General features: G+C 43.6%; 1 protein-coding gene across 1 annotated transcript; it reads right to left on the bottom strand.

Annotated features, from left to right (window-relative positions):
• Positions 1-6,756: 6,756 nt before the first annotated feature.
• LRAT (lecithin retinol acyltransferase) lies at positions 6,757-16,219 on the bottom strand. The gene is made up of 2 exons (XM_062199053.1): positions 15,428-16,219; positions 6,757-10,380 (listed from the first exon to the last, which is right to left on the bottom strand). Exons 1-2 carry the CDS (start codon positions 15,965-15,967, stop codon positions 10,228-10,230), a joined length of 693 nt encoding a protein of 230 aa, XP_062055037.1. The 5' UTR covers positions 15,968-16,219; the 3' UTR covers positions 6,757-10,227.
• Positions 16,220-20,914: the final 4,695 nt, after the last annotated feature.

The following is a 20,914-nucleotide window of genomic DNA, read 5'->3' as shown; positions in this document are numbered from 1 at the left end:
TCTAAAAAGGACGCAGGGAGGATGAAAGTTGGCCTTTTCTAGGAGTCTGACCCACTGCCTAGGTGGGAAGATAACTTTGGGGTCAAAGTTCTTTCCCCCAAATAAACAATGATAGCAGTGTGAAGAATACCCTTCCCAGCTAACAAGCTTGCAATCAATTCAATATGGAATCCCTAGGACAGAACAGGGAGTCAGTGTCAGGAGAGTCATACTCTTGCTCTGATTCCATCACAGAGTTTCTTGGGGGGCCTATGTTCTCAGCCTCTAACTTGCGTATAAAGGAGGGAGGATGGGACTGACTCTTGTGTAACCCTCTCTAGCCATACCACCTGAGGCTCTGACCGTGTTGTCACCTCTGAGTCAGTAGACCGTCACACCAAAGTTGCCATGGCCACCTACTTCTGATGGATGATTCTTCGCTGAAGTTAGGAGTGTTCATGACCTGAGGATGCACTCCTACCCTTGGACACCTATGACTCCTCAGGAAACTTGAGATCCCTTCCTCTGCTGTTAGCAATGATGTTCAGTATTAGTCACCATGACTTCAAGACAGCTTTGCATTTCGCTGGGGTTTGGTTATAAATCAGCTCAGCAGGGAGGTGGTAACATTAGCATTCTGTAGTTCCATTATGTTAATTAATAGAACTTTCAGGCTCCAGTCTCTTGTCAGAGCATGTTCTGTATGTTGCATCTGTTCACCTTGCTTGGAAAAGTCCAGATGAGCAGATGAAGGCCTTGACAGCTGAGGCATCTGAGACTAGAAATGGTGAACACAAAGCTTTTGTTTACATTGGAAAAAATAAAGAGCAGGTTCTAAGAATAGAAGTTGCTATATCTTTCTCCTTATATAAAAATAGTAATAAAATTTAGGGTGGGCATTTTTCCTCTTGGTTAAGCTGCTAGTTAGGATGCCTGCATCCTGTTCTGGAGTGTCTGAGTTTGAGTCCTGGCTGTGCTCCCAACCCCAGCTTCCTACTGACACAAACCCTAGGAGGCCCCAGATGATGACTCAGATATTTAATTGGGTCCTTGCCACCCAGGTGGGAGACCTGAATCGTGAGCATTCGGAGACTAAACCAGCATATAGAAGCCCTTTCTATTTATGTGTTTGTGTGTGTGTGTGTCTCCCTGCCTGTCATATACATACATACATACATGGAGGTAAGTGTTTGACATAGCAGGTAAGGTGCCCCTTGGACACCCACTTCCTATATCAGAGTATTGGGGTTCCCAGTCTTGACCTAACCCAGCTCCAGCTGTTGCAGGTATTCGGGTGGTAAATAATCAGGTGAAATGTAAACTGTTTTTCCTTCTCTCTTTGTCTCTCTCTCTCTAAATTAAACATAAAATTTTAAAAAGACTAAAATAATAATAAGGCATAAAGAGGAAACCAGCAAATTTACAAATTATATTTAATTATGCTGTGAAAACTTCCAAACTCTCATAAGAAACCATGATTACACCTCTTTCATTCACATCCATTCAAACCACACAGCCCTCTAAAATGGTGACTTAAACTTTTGTTTCTGACCCGTTAAAATGGACAGAAGACTATTGCTGATCGATTCCCATCCATCCCCACTTTGCTGTATAAACCAAGAATGAGCTTACTTTTAGGAGGTAAATTAAGGTTGAATTTGAAAACCAAAGTGGAGGCTAACTTCTCTAAAACAAAATCTTTCTCTGCTTTCAAAGCCTAGCAACCCTACAGCTCAAGTAGGATTAATAGTGAGCTTATAGAGAATAAATGCAAAAAGAACATTTTCTCAAAAGAACTAGAGAAAAGGTGACTGTGGCACTTGGCACCAAGATTGGTCAGGAAAATGAGCACCAGCTAAGTGGAGTAACCTGGGCTGCAGGAGGAGACATGGCAGGTGCAGGGGGAACAATGTCAGAAGCCCCGATAGTTTCTGAGGCTTCACCTAACAGAGGAGCTAGACCCTCAAATATACTGAAGGTGCTGTCAATCCACCTCCTTAAATCTCATTTCCAGATTTTTTTCCCCCATCTTAAGTCTTAAATTCCTTTACATTTTAAAAAATAATTGTCACAAAGCATATTGCCAACCTTGAATCCCCACTCAGAACAAGTGTGTGTAGCATGACATGAAATGAATTTACCTTTGTTAAATTCCCTGGCAGTCACTTATCTGTGGTGAACCAGAGATAAAATGGAGAGAGATGTATGTGGAGACGTGGGTGTACAGAAGGGACTTAGGGGAGGCTTAGAGAGAAGTAAATCTGAATGTTTATCACACAAGTAGCAGTTGCTACCTTTTTAGTTTCCACCCAGCAGCGAAAAGCTTGGTTAGGTCAAGTGGAGTAAACAACTTTGCTTCTTTGCCTGAGGACACACCAGGTGTAGCAGACTAGAGTGGTTTACCTGATACATTTTGAAATTTGCATTTATTGTTTGGATCAATATAAACAAGGAGATTTTCCCATGAATCTAACCATTTTTCCTCAAAGAGTAGGTGATTCAGTCAAGTAGGAAATAAAGTGGCCTTAGAATTTACATATAATGTTGTCACAAAGGGGCAGAGGGATAAGAACCCTTTACTTGGCTCAATTTATGTTGGGTATGATAGACACTTGGGTTTGTTTAATCTTCCATGTTTCTCAATGAATTTTTAAAGTATTTTTAACAGATTAATTTGAGAGCCAAACAGAAAGAGATAGAGAGAGCTGTCCCATCTGCTCGTTCAATCCTTAAATGTGTGGAATGGTAGGGACTGCTCCCAGTCAAAGTTGGGAGCTAAAATGCCATCCAGTTCTCCCATGTGGGTGGCAGGAGCTCAGTTACTTAAGCTGTCTTTGCTACCTGCCAGGGTCTGCATTACCAGGAAGCTGAAGTCAGGTGCTAGAGCTAGGACTGGAACCCAGATATTCTAGTGTTGGGCATGGACATCTTAACCCCTAGGCCAAATGCCTGCCCTTACGTGAATATTAGAGAATCTGAGGTAATTACGAGGTCACGCTTCTCAAAAAGTTTTCATAAGATTTAGAAATGAGTCTTAACACTGGGTCTTCATCTGTCTCTCCATCATCGTGTGAAAGGGAAGAAATGGTAATGGGCTTCCCTCAACAGGATGTTTAAATGGAAGTCCAAGGGGCTAGAGTCCTATGAAGCATGGTTTCTGTTTCTACCTCTTCCCAATCCTCTGACCTTATTAAATTTGAATCTGAATATGTGTTCCTTTCAAAGCCGGTAGAAATGAGTCTGTCATTGATTTGACTGAATCTCTGGTAATAATCAGTTCTGGATAGGGGAAAAGTGTTGTTCCAATAATATCACTTTGTCCCTTAGAAACGAATTACAAAAATTAAGATCCATGCTTCTTAATCGAGGAATAAAGAAGTAGCTATGTTTTCTTCCAAAGCAAGCTGAACTGAAAGGAGATGTCAGATATACTGTTTTCTGAGTCTTTGGGCTTTCTCTGTTCTTCCTTCTTGACCAAGTGACTACAAAGAGAAGCCCACGTTTTCCTTTTTCTCTCAATCTGCCTGGTCCCCCACCCCCCAAGTTCCCTAATGCCCCCATACCTAGCACTAGTGGAGCACCTCTTGGTGGAGGATACAGCCTTCTTGCTGTCAAATCCAATGTGAGCACCGTCTAGTCTTTCTTAATTCTGCATCTGGATGCTTTCCAGACTCTCGCCTTTAAGACACACCCCTCCTTGGCATCCTCACACGCTCTTTTCTGGCCTGCCATATCCTTAGGTAGCATTGTTTCTCAGTCTCTTGATTGGACTATCGGTGATCTTTCCCCTTTCCCCTTGCTTGTTTGTTTCTTTCCCCTGGCTCTTCATAAACTGCCTCAAGATGGTCTAGCTTACATCCTTGATGCAATCACCACCATGTTAATAACTCACAAATATACCCCCGCTTCTGAATTGTCTTAAGCATGAGACTACAGTTTCCACTTGTGTGCTATTTCTACCTAACAGACCCTAGGCTACTCAAGTTTCATATACCTAAACCCAGATCCACCCTACTTGTCTCAAGACCCATTTCCTTTACATTCCCCTAAATTAGCTATTGATCTACATTATAACCAGTTATACTTATCTGGTGCACATTTTGGTCTGTTGTCCCTTGGATACATTTTTTTTTTTTGGCTTCCCCTGGAAAGTGTTCCCCAAGCTGCCCTGCCATCTGGTTCCTGGCCCCATTGGCTAATGTAAGGCCTCCCTGGGAGACAGGAGAGGAAAGGGAAACCAGGGTATGTACACACACACACACACACACTCACACACTCACACACACATATCACCACCAGATAGTATCAGAGAGTACTAGAGTGGTAGAGGTTGGAACACCCCCACAAATCCATTTACTCTCTCCCCTTCCATTTATACTGCTACTGACTTAATGTCTACTATTCATCATTTCTCTCCTGCATTTAGTAAAAGATAGCCTTCATTTCATATCACCTCAGCCTTCAGAGATGATAGTCACATATTTACTCTCCCATTTAAACTAAACCTAATAGACATCATCAGATCGGTATCAGTTGTAAATAGCTCCTTAAGAAAAGATTGCCATGCCTGGAAGCACATGGTTGTGCAACTTGGCAGAACTGATTAGGCCAAGGGTGTCACTGATATGAAGGTACCTTACCTCAAGGCCATGGGAGGGACTGATGGCTCATGAGGTAGCCTAGCTAGAGAGCTGTTTACTTTGACCACCAGGATTGCATAGTGACTGATCCTCCTGAGAAGATCCTTTGGCAATTTTAAATGTGAGAGAGTCAAGTAGGGCAAAAGCTAAAAGAAACAGAGTAAAGGTGTCATAACAACCATGAGGCTTCAGAAGCAACAATACGCTGAGCTGCATGGTGGGCAGCCATAGGAGTAGCAGTCATAGGAGTAGCAGCCATAGGAGTAGCAGTCAGAAGCTCAATGGAAGGAAACAATGGCACCAGCATCTAGAATGGATACCAGATACCACTAAGGTTGTGGTTGGGACACAGGAGCAGTTGTGAGCTGAACAGGACCTGCTGAAGTGATTCCTCTACCTCCCCCTTTTGCATGTATCCTTCAGTAAACCCCTGCCCACAAAACATATTTCTTTCCCTCACAACCTAATTCTACCCCATTCCTGAGGCATTGTATAAAAGTATATGCTTGTACTTACCCACCCAAGTGCTTGCAAAGTTTGGGCAATGCTTTCTCTCCACTTCAGACTCTTAAAAGTGCAAGGCTCTCCATCATCTTGTCCCCTTGCCTCAGGAATCCAGCATCAGCTGAATCAGAGTTGTTCCCCAATGAACTAGTGAGTTCTTTGTGACAGGACTGACACCCTTCTCTAAAAGCAACAGTAGAAACCTGAGGGATTGCTCTTAATGACCTGTGGCAACCCAGCTGTGTCATCATGACTCTGTACCTTTGTATTGACTACTCCTTGTTCTAGGAATGGCCTGAAAAGGGGAGATCCTTGTCACCCCAAGCATTCATATTATTTATATCTCAATTAAGCTATCAAAGAAGACTTCTTATACCTCTCTCTCTTTCACACTAACCCCAGTAGACAAGGAAAGGTCCTGTCTCTGCTCTTCTGACACTCATACGTGGTTATCACTGTTCTAAAACCTATATTCTTGTCCTCTTTCTCAACAGAGCAAATACAAGACTGATATTCTAACTAGTTCATTCTCTTGTGGCCCTACTTAGAATATGTTGAAGATATGCAAGAAATTAGTACATTCATGGATGAAAACTTAGCCAATTCCTAGGAGATCTCAAGGAATCATGCCGTCTAGTGGCAAGAAATCTGGGGCCAACTTCTGTATATGACTCCAAAGCACTCCATGCCCTCTGTTCTGGATTTTCCACATCTGGAAATGTGGTTGCATGTTTAAAAGTTCAGTATTGTGGTCCTTGTTAATGCTGTGAATGTATTTCAAGACTGCCCTCGGACCTGCCCCACCTCATACCCCATTCTCCACCCTACCTGCAGCCAGGGAAAAGCTACGGACTACTTTGCTTAGATTACAGATCTGGCTACAGCGTTCATCCCATACTAATGCAGTCTGAAGGTAGAACGACTTAGTTTTGCTTTCCAAAAATACAGAACTTTGTTCAGCAAACAGGAAAGGAAGGATGGCAGGGCAAAATTCTTGAGGCTATCATGCTCAAAAATGATTATGATCTGCATCTATGTATCTCAAATGCAAAAACAAGACAGGGTAGCATATAAAACATGTTTTATTAACATGCATGTACAACAGGTATAAAATCAGTTTGGCAGACAGATCTAGGCTGGGTAAAACTTTCAAAATAAGTCTTATAAACAAAGATTGGCCACCATTTCTTACATGTTTCTCATCTGTAACAGAGACTTTTGGCCATAGCTATAACTTCATTTTGCTGCAAAACATTTTTGTGCTTAACATTAACAGTATAAATGGAAAAATAAGAGCTATATACTTTGAAAAATGTTAAACAACAAATCCATATTTACCTGCTCATTCTTGGAAAAAAGCCTATCTGTGAGAGTAAAGGTCAGGAATGTCCACTATACACAGTCATCAGGGTAATTTATTTTGCAGGAGCCAGCTTTCTGATGGGAAAGAAGAAACGCGTGACATCCCACCCTGTTATTCATGGGTCAGATAAAAGGATTTGGGTAAAGTCTGTGGATAATGCTCTAACATGTTTGTTGTTCTCTACCCCTCACACTCAGGCCCTTCTGTGAGAGACTGAGGACATTAGCTACACTCTTATTAATAGCTCCCCCCGCCCCCCCCGACCCAGTCTTGCCTACTGTTCCCATCCCTATCCCATACTTTTTGGAGATATCATTCTATATCCTGGAACTTCACTGCATGTTCATAAAGTCTGAACTTCTTGCCGTACCCAAGACTTGTACCATCTGACTACTAAATTCCTTTTTGACATCTCTGCTTACCACCCCTCTTGTCTCTAGCCCTGGAATCACTTGCATTCGCCTGCATGTCCTATGCTTTGTTACGCTTTCAGTCAACATAGTGTGGATTACCTCACAGCTACATGCAAGGCATGTTGGAGGCAATTTTCATGCATCTGGCCATGCTGTTACCAGTGAGTGGAATGTCCCACCCAAAAATCTGTCCCTTAGAAAATACATATATTTAAAATCTCTGTGCCCAGTCTCTATTATTTTTGCTTTATCAATTAAAACCAACCACTTCTTTGTACCTTCAATCAGCTCTATTCAGATGCCAATCATTGAAAGTCTTAATACATCTGTATCTACTGGGTTAGACCATAAACCTCAAGGAAGAGGCCCATATATCATTCATCTTTTCATCCTTGACACTTGCCTTGTACCTGACACTTGCATTAACTCCTCTTAGGGACAGCTCATCCTATTCAGCCTTCATCTATGACAAAGAACATAATGAGCCGTGAAAAACTTTATCAAACACTAACTGATTATCATTTCACAAGTTAGGAGATTTAAGGGAGTTGCAAGATCATAAAGATGACTCTTAACAGATGAAGTCCCTCAAGGTAGGAGACCTATTAATGTCTCAGGGTTTCTTCCATAGGCAACAATCAGGAAAATATGCCTTTCTTCCTACATTGTTAAGCAATTAACCAAATGAGCACAATAAAACAAAAACTCCTGTTTTTTCCCCAAGAAGTTCAAAAATTCTAGCATTGTGGAACTTTTAGTAAATAAAACCTTCCTTCCACCTCCTTCTTCCCAGTAGTAGTAGGAACCACTATTGTGGTAAGATCACCTAATTTCTCAGTTTAATACCAGCATTGCCTTCTTCAGATAGATTTCTCCGATCCTTCAGGCAGACTTAACTGCTTCTTTTCCTATATTCTCATAGAATATCTACATACCATTATAACTAGTTAAAAGATAATATTAATTCTAGCCATGACATTACAACAGGTCAGTGCCTGGCATATAAAGAGCACTGGAATGAATGAAGAATTGAGCCTTGCTTTAATGATATGAAGTGAGAAAAAACTAATGATGCTAATTCCAGACTTAAGAACTTCCTTGACATATAATGAGGAGTAATTATTTTTGAACACAGATTTAATTATTTTTAAATTTTTATTTATTGTCATTTCATTTGAAAGGGAGAGCTTCATCTGCTGCTTCACTCCCCAAATGCCTATACCATGATTGGGACAGCCCAAAGCCCGGAGACTTCATCCACATCTCCTACTTGGGTGGCAGGGAGCCACGATGTACCTGAGACATCACCTGCTGCATACCAGGGTGCACATCTGCAGGAAGCTGGGTCTGAAGCAGAGTAGCCAGGACTGGAACCTGGCACTCCAGCATGTGAGGTTCACATCCCAAGTGGCATCTTAATTGCTGCGCCAAAGCTCGTCCCACAGATTTAGTTTCAAACAGTGGACTTTGCAGCCTGCAATACTAAAGTTTGTGAAAAGGTATTAATTATTTATGACAACACTATATTTTCAAGACTGGATTCAGTTAAGTAGTTACTATGAGAGTAGTAAGTGAAAAACCATTAGTATAATGGTTCTCATATATATATATGTATATGTATTGAAGTGGTTAGAATAGACCCTAGAACACCTATATTTTATGGTATTGACACAATGTTTTAATCATTTAAGACATTTAAATAACTAAACGTGTAGGTTGAATAATGCACATCAAGTTTAATGATCATGATGTTCTAACTGCATTTGTTGTAGGAAAGTTAGGGATGATAATGCCCTTCAGATAAACTGAAGTCTGCTCTTTACTTTGCTCTGATTGGATCACTGGCTCCGCCCCTCCCATATTACTTACAGTATGTTTCATTATTTTGTGATTCTTGATAGTTAATAAAGCACTTTAAAAATACCTAAAATGCAAATCCAGGTTGTGGCTTAATTTTAGAATCTGGTAATTCTACAAAAGTACTGGAATGCTTGTTTTAATGTTGCTATATCTCAACACATAACAATCTCACAGGAAAACAAATTTACATTCCTAGCAGTGTTAAGCCTCTTAAAAATAATTCAAACCATAATTTCCTTTGGTCCTACTTATCTGGATTTTATATACTGCTGTGGCATCTTTTTAAGAACATAACAATACTTAGAAATGGAGAAAACTGACCAGAAAACCATTACAAGGGCTTTTTAAAAAGTTAGATGGTATATTAGTAAATGATTTACAAGAATAACCCAACCTGTGACATATACAAAGAATATTCAAAAAGTTCATGGAAAATACATATTAAGAAAAAACTACACATGAATTTCAAAATTTTATTGCACCATATAAACTTTTCATTCTGTTTTTCCAGGAACTTTTTGAAGTACCCTCATATGAGAGTTACACTATAGATTCAAGGATTCTATAATAACAATGCCAAAACGATAATAAATCAATCAAGTATAAACACAATCTGTACCTTAATCTTTAAGTATATGGATATCTGCATATTTATTTGTCACATAGCACATACCAAACACCCCACTTACTTTAGTCCTATATCCATGTTCCCCTCAGCATGATTTAAAGTAGCCACAGGGGTACATAAAAGGGGAAAAATTAATCAATGCCAGACTTCCAAGTAAAAAGATACAACTCAAATTGCTCAGATGATGTTTTAGTAGCTATTTCTTAAAGAAAACAAAGATTTTAACATGTTTGAATCAGTTTTTTTTTTTTCCATTAAACTTTAGCTTTGCCAATACTGGTTTCAAGTAAAAACAATAAAATATTCTTAACATACTCAGGATTATATATAATACATGAAGAAATAGATTGTGGGTTTGAGTTGTTGCTTTTGGCCAGTCATTGAGGTGTTTTCACCTGAATGAGGGGAATTCCTTCAGTTTCATGTACTTTTATCAATGAAACAAATTTACAGTGAAGTTAATGATCCCAGTTTGTAAGTCTTCCAATCTGCAGATTCAGGCCTGAATAAAACAAGATTACTGGAGGAAAAAAAGGAATGCAAATACGCCGTGCAGCCATCAGCTTAAGGGCTGGATTTCTCGTGCTGCTGGGTTCTATCACAAGCTGTTAGGTTTCCAAGGATTGGCGGCCCTTGAAAATGGAACTGCCTCAGAAGATCCGGAAAGCCTTTGTTCTTGGCTTACACAGTAAGCACTTTGCGTGATTCTAAGTCACAATTTTATCCAGAACACAGTGTTACAGGTCACATTTTTCTCAACAATGCTTATACTGATTTGTGGACTATAAATATAAACCTATTTACACACAGAACACACACAGTTGACGTGGGGAAAGGAAGTCAGCCAACCATCCATAGGCAGAATGGAATAAAGATTGCAGGGAGAGTGGTATAGGATGCCAGGCCCATCCACACTATAGATGCCAGTCCCAAGACTGCTGAGGCAAGAACGCTCCTCTGATCACGAATGATTATCTTCACGGTCTCACAAAACTGGAAAACAAGATACAAGAATATTAGGAAAGAGAGATAAACCTGAAAAGAATCACATATACCAAAAGTAAAGCAGTCTGCCCAGCTGTTTTCTATCTACCTGAAGAAACAGAATTCCCTTGTGACGGAGGAAAAAATTGAAGAGTTAACGGTCTGGTTTCTTGATGCATGTCCTGTAGTAGCTGAAATGATGCTGGAGGCCTTTGTAAATTCAGAATCATATAGACTACAGAGAATGTGATAAATGTGATCACGTAAAAGGTATTCAAACCAAAGGTTAAAGACACATTTAACTACCTATCAATAACAGCAGCGTATTCTAAAATTAGATAAGAAAATATGCCACTGATCTTGAGTAAAAGGAATAGAAGTTAGCCTCTTATTGCAAATTCAGTACTTCCAATTCCCCATTCTAAAATCTGGTGATGCTAATGATAACTTTCTTTCTTTCTTTTTTTTTAAGATTTATTCATTTATTTGAAAGTCAGAGTTACACAGAGAGAGGAGAGGCAGAGAGAGAGAGAGAGATCTTCCATCCACTGGTTCACTCCCCAGATGGCCACAATGGCCGGAGCTGCGCCAATCGGAATTCAGGAGCCAGAAGCTTCCTCCAGGTCTCCCACACGGGTGCAGGGGCCCAAGCACTTGGGCCATCCTCCACTGCTTTCCCAGGCCATAGCAGAGAGCTGGATTGGAAGTGGAGCAGCCGGGTCTCAAACCAGCGCCCATATGGGATGCCGGCACTTCAGGCCAGGGCATTAATCCACTGCGCTACAGCGCTGGCCCTTAATGATAACTTTCTTAAAAAGTTCTGAAATCTAAAGTCAAAGAAATTCTAACTGTATCATATCCCATTCCCTGGCTAAATGAATTACATTCACCATCAATTATGTGTTACATAATTGACTGCTGGGAATAAAGACAAATAAAATATAGTCCCTACCCCTGAGGGATGCATTCTTCTAATCAGTGATTTTTTTTTTTTCTTAGAAAAATAGCTCCTGTGGAAGTGATGGTCCTGTGTTTGAGTGTCCCGCCTCTGCCTCTCAGCGGCTGTTTGACTCAGGTCAGTCGCTTGGCCTGTCCAGGGCCGTGGGCCTGCTGGGGTGGATGTAAGGGTCAGATGAGATCCTTTATGCAGAAGTCCTCTGTATTCTTCTACATGCTATATAAAGGTAAGTTATTACAATGGTTATTACTCCTTTCATCTGTGGACAGTTATCTCTACTTAGCCATTGTCAGTGCCAGAATTTCGCAATTGCCACTTTTAACTGAGTTTTGCCATTCATACTAGATTTAGGCTCCTTTGTTAGACATGGCGTTTTGTATATGTTTTGAGGAACTCTTACATTTAGCTTTCCAATTTTTTTCCCATTAATTGTCTTAATTTGAGAGCCAGAGAGAGAGAGGAAAAAAAAAAAAAAACAAAAAAAAAACAAAGAAAGAGAGTTCCCATCATAGGTTCATTCTTCACATACCTGCAATGGCCAGGACTGGACTGAGACAGGACCAGGCCAGACTGTGAGACAGAAGCTCAATCCAGGTCTGCCACATGGGTGGCAAGAACACAATTACTTGAGCTGTCACCTCTGCCTGCCAAGAGTCTAGCCTGGCCTGAAACTGGAGTCAGGAACTGAGCCCAGGCGTTCCAGTGTGGAACACATGCATCTTAACTGCTAGGCTAAACGCCATCTTGGTTTCCAAATTCTTAATAGATAGAATAAGCAAGTTCAGGCGGGCGCCGCGGCTCACTAGGCTAATCCTCCGCCTTGCGGCGCCGGCACACCGGGTTCTAGTCCCGGTCGGGGCACCGATCCTGTCCTGGTTGCCCCTCTTCCAGGCCAGCTCTCTGCTGTGGCCAGGGAGTGCAGTGGAGGATGGCCCAAGTGCTTGGGCCCTGCACCCCATGGGAGACCAGGAGAAGCAACTGGCTCCTGCCATCGGATCAGTGCGGTGCGCAGGCCGCAGCGCGCCTACCGCAGCGGCCATTGGAGGGTGAACCAACGGCAAAGGAAGACCTTTCTCTCTGTCTCTCTCTCACTGTCCACTCTGCCTGTCAAAAAAAAATAAATTAATTAATTAAAAAAAATAGTTTCTACTCTCTTAATATTGTACAATGGGGATTAAATTTCAACACATGAAGCCTTGGTGGATACTCAAACCATAGCACCATTCCTTTAAAAAAAAAAAGAATAAGCAAGTTCAGTACAGTCCTGTGTCACTACGGGATGGGGATACATTCTAAGGAATGCATTACTAGGTGATCTCATGGTTTGCAAGCATTAGAGTGTACTTACACAGACTAAGACTACAATATCTCTAGGTGATACAGTCTTATGGCACCACCATTTTATATGTGGTTTGAAATATGGTTATATATATTTTAACTCTCTATCTTGAATATAAGGTTGTTCCTAGTCATACTGTTACACAATGTGTAGACAAGTTTGAAAACCCCTATTATCCACATGTTGGTTCCTTTTTATCCCACACAGTTGATTTTCTCTTTTTGCTACTCTGAGTGACCTTAAAGCAATGTAGATCAAACTGAATAAAGTTTTCAGGACAGTGAGAAGAGACACTAGGAAAATAATGGAAGGTATATATTTATGCAAGCAAGTGACTTGTCTTGATATGGTTATACTTGTTTTCTTGTCCCCAGTAATTTTTGTAAGTAAGCAAGCAGAAATCACTGTGGATACTCTTTCCTCCCAAAACAGATTTTCTTCTGGAGTATCTAATTTCTAATATCCTATTCTTGTTGGCTTGCCATCAGCCCACAGGGCATCTGTAGTGGTGCTCAACAGTGGGAAATTTCTAGAAGGTATCAAGAAAACTATAGGGGCACTCTTTTGAGCATGAGTCCCCAGTAAATAAAGGGGCATTTGCATTCATTTTAGCAATTAAAAAGCAGTATTATCAAAGTACGGGGAAAAATTCATAGAGAAAAACCCAAGGAATAGTGTTAGTTATCAACTAGAGGGATTTATAGTTAACAAGATACTGATTGTCAATAGCAATACAAAAAATACCCTTAATTCTATGATTTCTAAAGTTGTTAAAGCATTACCACAAAGAAGTAGAAGATTTTTTTCCTAATTCATTTTCAAATTAACTGCAGTGTTGTAATGAAACGGATTTTTGAGAGTTTTTACACAAATTTAAGAAACAGTTTTGCAGTGCTCATTTTAACTTGATAATGGCTGTGTTATCTACAGAGAACTCAACAATGAGACCCAGAATCCAATAGTTCCTTACCTATCTAAAATGTAGAAACCAATCCTCTTGCAGTATTAATGACCTTCCTCTCTCAGGGCATGTTCAATAAACACTTCTTAGAACTAGAAAATTTGGGATGAGAATTTTCCCGGGGAATCCACTCTGCAGCCAAATTGTTTGTTAGACCATTCAAAGTGAAGACAAAAACTCAGTTTCACAAGAGGTGCTACTCAGCAACAGCAATTAAAACACTTCTGTGAAACCTAACCAAGTTTCCAAAGATGAGAAACTACTCCAACTAGTTATTCATGCAGATTAAATATTTCAGTACCTTTAAAAAGCACTTGTACTATTTTTCTATAAAGATATATAATACAGTGCTATATGTGTTCCATGAAAGCATACCTCCTAATTACTGGACAGAAATACTGTTTTTCCTTGGAGAAATGATTTGCTTGGTTCTTAAGTAAATCTGACGTGTTTCCTTTTGTACACTTTCAGAGCCAGTGTTTGTAAATGTGGAGAAATTCACTTCTAAACAGGCCTGGGCTGGAGCTCTGGTTCTTGAGCCCTTGCACAGTGCTCTAACTGTATTTTTATTTTACTTGGAAAAGAATTCCTAGATTGAGTCTGTTGTGGTTCTATAAAAAGCTACAAGGAATTTCATATACCAATGTGTAAAAGTGTAATACTTCCATGCTCTGCCACCGGGGAGAGAGAAAGATTTTCCCATATGGGCCAAAAATTTAATCAAGAAGTGGAGCAATCAGAAATGGTTACATGGACTCAGATTCTTTTGGTCCAAAAAAAAAAAAAAATCATCTAAACAGGAAGAGCAGCAGTAAAGCTTAATGGGTGATGACCCAGGTTTCTCTTATGAAAACTGAGCATTAACAGTATTTTTAAAAACTTCAGGGATGCCTGAGCACGTTCCCAATTGCAAATGTAGTTGCAGACTTAAAATATTCACCATCTTGAAAAATTATGAGGTTATAAAAAGAAATAAAAATCTTATCTTTCCCCCATTGGATTAGTAGTTTGCTTTAATGATCTTAAATTCCGTTTATTTCTTTTTCCCCTATTACACATAAACATTTAACAGCTCTTCTTGAAAAATCAGTTGTTTTGATCCCTGGAAATTTATAAACTTCTGACTTACCTTCAGGGCTGATGAGTAAAGGATGCCTAACTAGGAGGAAGGACTGGTGGAGATGGAAGGCAGCACAGGAAGCGTGCAGAATACCAAGACAGAAACATTTCTGAAGCACAGCCCCGGGAGTATGCGATCTAACCGGGAGGTCCTCTTACAGGGAATTTTGATGGTTTATTGAAGCACAGGGAATTCACTCTGTGCAGCTCACAGAAGGAAAAAACGGCATGCTTTCTTATTTTAAAGGCACAGAATTTCGTTGTACCTGGTGGTATGGATTCAATATAAACCCCTGAATACCTTCCTTTCCAGTTGCAATTCTTGGGAGAAGTTGCAAGCACACGGTGACAGATTGTGGTCGGTCCCCCCCCCCCCACCTTTCCAGTCACCTGCTCTTTGTCATTTGAAGTGGTGAGTGGGTGCAGTGACAGCTGGGCAGCGGTGTGGAATGTGGGAGCGATCCTGCATCGCCACCTTTGCATTTCCAGACATCTTGTAAGGAACATCGCCCCTTACTTTGTCTCCCTTGGAAACTCCAGAGCTTCCCTTCCTCAATCTACAATTATTTTAAGTGATGGGAGAGATGTCCAAGAAAAAGACGCGTCTACTAGGGAAAGAGTGGAGGAAAGGAGAGGGCACCCCCACGCAGCCCAGCGCCGGGCGAGGCGCTCGCCGTACCTTGTCGGCCTGCGGGCTGATCGGGGTGCCATATCTGCAGTAGGTCACGAAGTGCTCGCAGTTGTTCCACAGCAGACTGTAGGTGGTGATGCCCAGCAGCTTCTCAGCCCTCCGCGCCACCTCCTCGTTGAACAGCGCCTTTTTATTAAGGGACTCGTCCAGGTGATTGACCAGGATGTGGGCTCCGTAGGCGAAGTCCTCCACTGTGTCCACGCGGATGCTGGCCACCCTGGCAATGACGCCCAGGATGAGGCGCTTGTTGGAGACCACTTTCTGCGTGCGCCCCTTGTCGTCGGTCAGGGCCAACAGGATGTCGGGCATTAGGTGGGCGACACGGTTGTCGCCCAGGTAGATGCCGTAGTGGGTCAGATGGGTCCGGGGCACCTCCAGCACGTCGCCGCGGAGGAAAGAGTTGACCTCGTAGAAACCGCTCTGCTCTTTGTCTTCGCCAGGGCAGTCGGAGCCGAAGAGCCTGAAGTTGGAGATGAGGAACAGCTTCTCCAGCAGCAGGGACACCACCTCCAGCATCGGGTTCTTCATCCTGCAAGGCGAGTCGGGTGGCGCCGCCGCTGCCCCGGCACGGGCCGGGCAGAGAGAGCTCTCGGGGCAGGGGCGCGACGCTGCTGCTCACCTGCAGGCTGGGGGCCCAGCAAGGTGCGGCGACTGCAGAGGGGGGCGGGGGAGAAGCTGGGAGACACTGCCAACTGGCCCTGGGGGCCCAGCAGAGGGAGGAATCGGCTGAGCCCGGCCGTAGGGTCTGGGAGGAGCCTGGCAAAGCGCGCACCTGGAGGCAGGGCTGAGGCGCAGGGCCACGCGCCGCGCTGCAGAGTGGCTTTTATCGCGGCCGGGGGCGGGGTGCAACGCCGTCACTGAGCCGGCGGAAGCCCTGATTGGGCGCCGGCGGGGAGTGCGGCGCGGCGGGCTGGGCACAGGACTGTCAGCTCCCTGCCAGGGACCGTAGGGGCTCCGCGCGGCGACCCCTCCCGCCTCCCGCGGCTTCTTGGCGCGGCAGACCTAACCACTAGCCACTTTTCCGCGTTGGATTTAGAGGAGCAGAGGTCGAGGGCGTGGCAAGGAGGATCTTGCACCTGTTGGGATGGCGGCGAATTTTGGGCAGAAACTCCCATGGGGGACATCTCTGAGTAGACTAGGAATGGATACCCGGACCTCGGCTCTCCGGAGTTCGCATTCACTGCCTAGCGTGAGCTCCTGGATAGTCTGCGGATTCTTTCCTAGGAGGAGCTCCCTCCTTTATAAGTGCCCCCCCCCCCCAGGCTTTCGGCGGGTGCGTGGGTGAGGTCGCCCCACTGATTGGAACACTGGGATCCTCCGCGCTCGGAGCGCCAGGGACGGTTGAGCTCGCGGCTCCCAACCGTCCCCAAGAAAAACGGCAAGCAGGCCACGGAGCAGGCTTCGTGTTTCTGTCTCGGGGGCATGGACCCGCTTTGTAGTCACCCGCTGAAATGTAATCGCTTCCGTTGAAAGCGCAAGCCGCCCTGTGGGGGCCACGGAAGGCAAACACTTGGAGGAGGCGCTGCGGTCCCGAACCTGAGCCTGCAACCCGGCCCGCGGCTCCATGGCCGCGGGAAGTGTCCGGGCGCTGCTGGGCGGTGGAGCACCCAGCACTGGGTGCAGGGCGGGAACGCTGCGGGCTGTCACACTGTGTAAATAGTGAAATTCCGCGGACAAAGGAAGCAGCGGAGAGCCTCAGTGGGTGTTCAGAACTAGCAGATTCTACGCTCTCGGGGTGGGTGGGGGGGAGAGGACAGGAGAGTTGCCTGCCGGTGGTGGGTGAAGGGACGTTGGTCTTAGTGGACTGGCACTGTGGACCCGGTGGCTGGCTGCCATCATTCCCCCGGACGGCCTCTGCTCTCGTCCGTTTCCCGCTGTCCGTGCTCTGTCCCTGTCGCCCACTCCCAGTGACTTTTGTCCGTTTCACAAAGGATTGCGAACCACATCGTAGCCTTAGCAAAGTCCCCCAAATGAACTGAATGGGGAAGGTGGGGAGGAGAGAAAAGCAGTGGACATGGAGGTCGCAAAACCCATGCATTTCTTCAGTTTTCAAAGCAGGTAGCTGGTGAGTTGCAGAACTGGCCAGACACCCCTCCACAAGGGCGTTGGCTTGCTTAGAATCCAAGTCTCCTGTAACCAGCACTGGGGAAGGCATGGACTTCCCATTAGTCCTTCTGCCTCCATCCATTCATTTATTGAACACTGCCAGAGGCCAGGTGCTATGTCCAGCCCTGGAAATGCAAAATAATCCTAAATGTGGGTCCCACACCCTTTCTTTGTCATTGGGATTTCATTTCCCTACTTGTCTAGTGCAAGGGGTTCCAATTTCTAAAACCAATGTATTTACTGGGACTTTAATAAAGGCTAGTTGAGGTGCTGGTTACTACTTCCCCCTCTCCAGGAAGGCCCAGCACCTATGTCAGGGAGTCCTATACCATTCTTAGACACTTGAATCTGCACACAGGCAGAAGCAGAGAGCCTAGGCACAGATCCCAACTGTGGCTTTCTAAAATACATGGCCTAAAACTCTTCTTCTTGTGGATGATTTTGTTGTTCTGAGATTTTTCTGTTTACAACATCATCAGGGTCGTTAATAATCTTAGCATTTGTTTATCTTCTGGACTGGCCATCCATGTTTAGTTCCTGTATATATGCTCTGGTCTGGCCGCTAGACTAGGAACAGGGACCCTAACTAACTCTAAGGAGGTGAGGAAAATCTTGTGGAATTCTGTCTGGAGGCAGAGGAAGAAGAGCAGCCGCCTTTTCATGCAGCTTCCTGGCCAAGTGTCATGCAGAGTGTTAGGCCAGTAGGAACCAGTCACCTCTGGGGAGGCCTTTTTCTCCTTATTAGCACCTTATTAAGAAGACCTCATTCCTGCCTTTGTTCTTCAGAAAGACTAAAAGACTGCAAGTTCAGTTGGAAATTCTTGTTGTTGTGTCAGTCATAAAATAAGAACACTGAGCAAAACAAATTAGCATCATGAAGAATTGTCAGCAGATAAATACAGCTTCATGTAAAAATACAACCGGTTGGGGCAGCTGTGGTATAGAGAAAGGAGGCAGCCGTTAAAGGCTGGGTGCTACAATTTGCAGCTCAACATACTCAGACTAAGTCACTGGTCACCTTTTGTAAAATGACAATATTTCAGAGGGCTGTTTTGAGGACTGGATGGAATCAGACCTATTGCAACATTGTATGACAGTTCACAATATGCATCGTCTGTAGTATTGGTGGTATTCAGCGAGACTAAAGTGCAAGGGCCTTTCCCTTTCTACCTCGACAGTGCGGTCATCCTAGCATGTGCTGTAGACAAAGGACACACTGCACTCACAGGGCCCTTCTGACTGCTGGGCACAGAGCCAGAGTGATGAGCAGAGGAAAGCAGGCACCTGTCTGGGGTTGAGCAGAGCTGCAAGAATGGCCTGAGACCTCCCTCTGCAGTCAGAAGGCGGCGGCACAGAGGAGTGACTGGCAGGAGTGGGGAGAGGAGTGATTTACAGCCTCCGGCTGCTCCCCACCAGTGAGGCTCTGTATAATTCACCCTGTCATTGGTTCACAAATGCCTCTCACAGGTACAAAATAACCACAGAAGCCCACTTTAGAAGTGATAAAGTGACATGATACCAAGCAATGATTTAAAATTTTGAAGGCAGACATTTGGTATGGTGGGTAAGATGCCACCTGGGATGATTGCCTTCCATGTTGGAGTGCCTAGGTTTGAATTCTTCTGCTGCTGATTGCAGCTGCCAGCTCACGTGCTCCTGGGCGGCAGCAGCTAATGGCTCAAGTAGTTGGGTCCCTGCCAACCCTGTGGGAGGCCTGGCCTGAGTTTCCGGCTTCTGACTTTGGCCAGTCCCAGCCCCATCTGTTTGGAGCATTTGGGTAGTGAACCAGCATTTGGGAGCGTCTGTCTGTCTGTCCCTGTCTCTTTGTCTCTCTGTCTCTGCCACAATTAAAATTTAAAAATGTATTTTAAAAATTGAGATACTCATCAAATATAAAGCACATCTTACTGTCAAACCTGTATGATAAATGAGAAGCTATGTTACTTCTTAGTAACTTGGAACAGATAGAATAGCTTTTTATGATTTCATCTTGTTTCCTTTTGATTGTAGTTTATCATGATGATACAATGATAAATGTGAAGATTGGATGACCCAGGATTGTTACCAAAAGCCTATGTGACAAGAGCTTTTTGCTATATTATCAAAAGACAATTCCAGCACCACTGTATCAATTTAGCATACATACAGGGAGAGCAGGCATTGCTATGTCCGAATAGAGCAGCCTTGGCAAGCACCAGTGATCAGTGCCAAGTTGTTTGTATTTCAAGAATCCTTTCTGAATACAGACATTGCAAGGGTACGACAGCAAAACCTCTCTTGCTCTCTCTCTCTCTCTCTCTCTCTCTCTCTTAATATCAGGCTTCACTTTAGGTATCTGAGGTTCTATGAGGTTGCTGACTTTTTTTTTTTTTTTAAGATTTATTTTATTTGAAAGAGTTACAGAGAGACACACAGAGAGAGAGAGAGACAGAGAGGTCTTCCATCTGATGGTTCTCCATCTTCTTTTTTTTTTAATTTTTAATTTTTTTTTTTTTTGATAGGCAGAGTGGACAGTGAGAGAGAGACAGAGAGAAAGGTCTTCCTTTGCCATTGGTTCACCCTCCAATGGCCGCCGCGGTAGGCGCGCTGCGGCCTGCGCACCACGCTGATCCGATGGCAGGAGCCAGGTGCTTCTCCTGGTCTCCCATGGGGTGCAGGGCCCAAGCACTTGGGCCATCCTCCACTGCACTCCCTGGCCACAGCAGAGAGCTGGCCTGGAAGAGGGGCAACCGGGACAGGATCGGTGCCCCGACTGGGACTAGAACCCGGTGTGCCGGCGCTGCAAGGCGGAGGATTAGCCAGTGAGCCGCGGCGCCGGCCGGTTCTCCATCTTCTAAACCACATCCAAATGACAACCAGAAGCCCAGTGTGATTGCACACCTTGTTTTGTTAACACACAAAGTGTTGAGAATCTCAAGTTGGATTGGTTTGAAGAACATGAGGTGAATTTGACCAGATGATGAATGCCAGTATGAAATCTGGAATTGTAAGTACAAAATGCATAGAGACAACATCAAAATTATAGACATAATTTCCTTGATTGTGGTTTAAGAAATATGGGCCATTGAAAATAAGAATAGATTTTGTCTTAACTAGAGATAAATGATGGGATGTGGTTCATTAAATGTATAAGGCTGTAGGACAGGTAATATATAAAACTTCCATGACTTTATTTATATATACATTAGAAGGAAATCAGGTGTGATTGTAGTTCCTCCCTGTATTGTTTGAGCAGCAGGAACTTAATGCTGATATAAAGTTCCATGTTGTTAATGTACCACTGTTCTCTCTCTTTTTTAAAAGATTTTATTTGATAAGTAGAGTTACAGACAGTGAGTGGGAGTGACAGAAAAGTCTTCCATCTGATGG

The sequence above is a fragment of the Lepus europaeus genome, chromosome 8, assembly GCF_033115175.1.
Source record: "Lepus europaeus isolate LE1 chromosome 8, mLepTim1.pri, whole genome shotgun sequence".
Lineage (NCBI taxonomy): Eukaryota > Metazoa > Chordata > Mammalia > Lagomorpha > Leporidae > Lepus > Lepus europaeus.
The sequence above is the reverse complement of the archived record's forward strand: the minus strand, read 5'-3'. Positions and strand labels throughout refer to the sequence as shown.

Excerpts from the sequence above, each read along its gene's own strand:
- LRAT (XM_062199053.1), bottom strand. The coding sequence starts at position 15,967 with ATGAAGAACCCGATGCTGGAGGTGGTGTCCCTGCTGCTGGAGAAGCTG. Across the intron at positions 10,381-15,427 it reads TCAGCCCGCAGGCCGACAAG|TTTTGTGAGACCGTGAAGAT; the intron begins GTACGGCGAGCG and ends CTTGTTTTCCAG.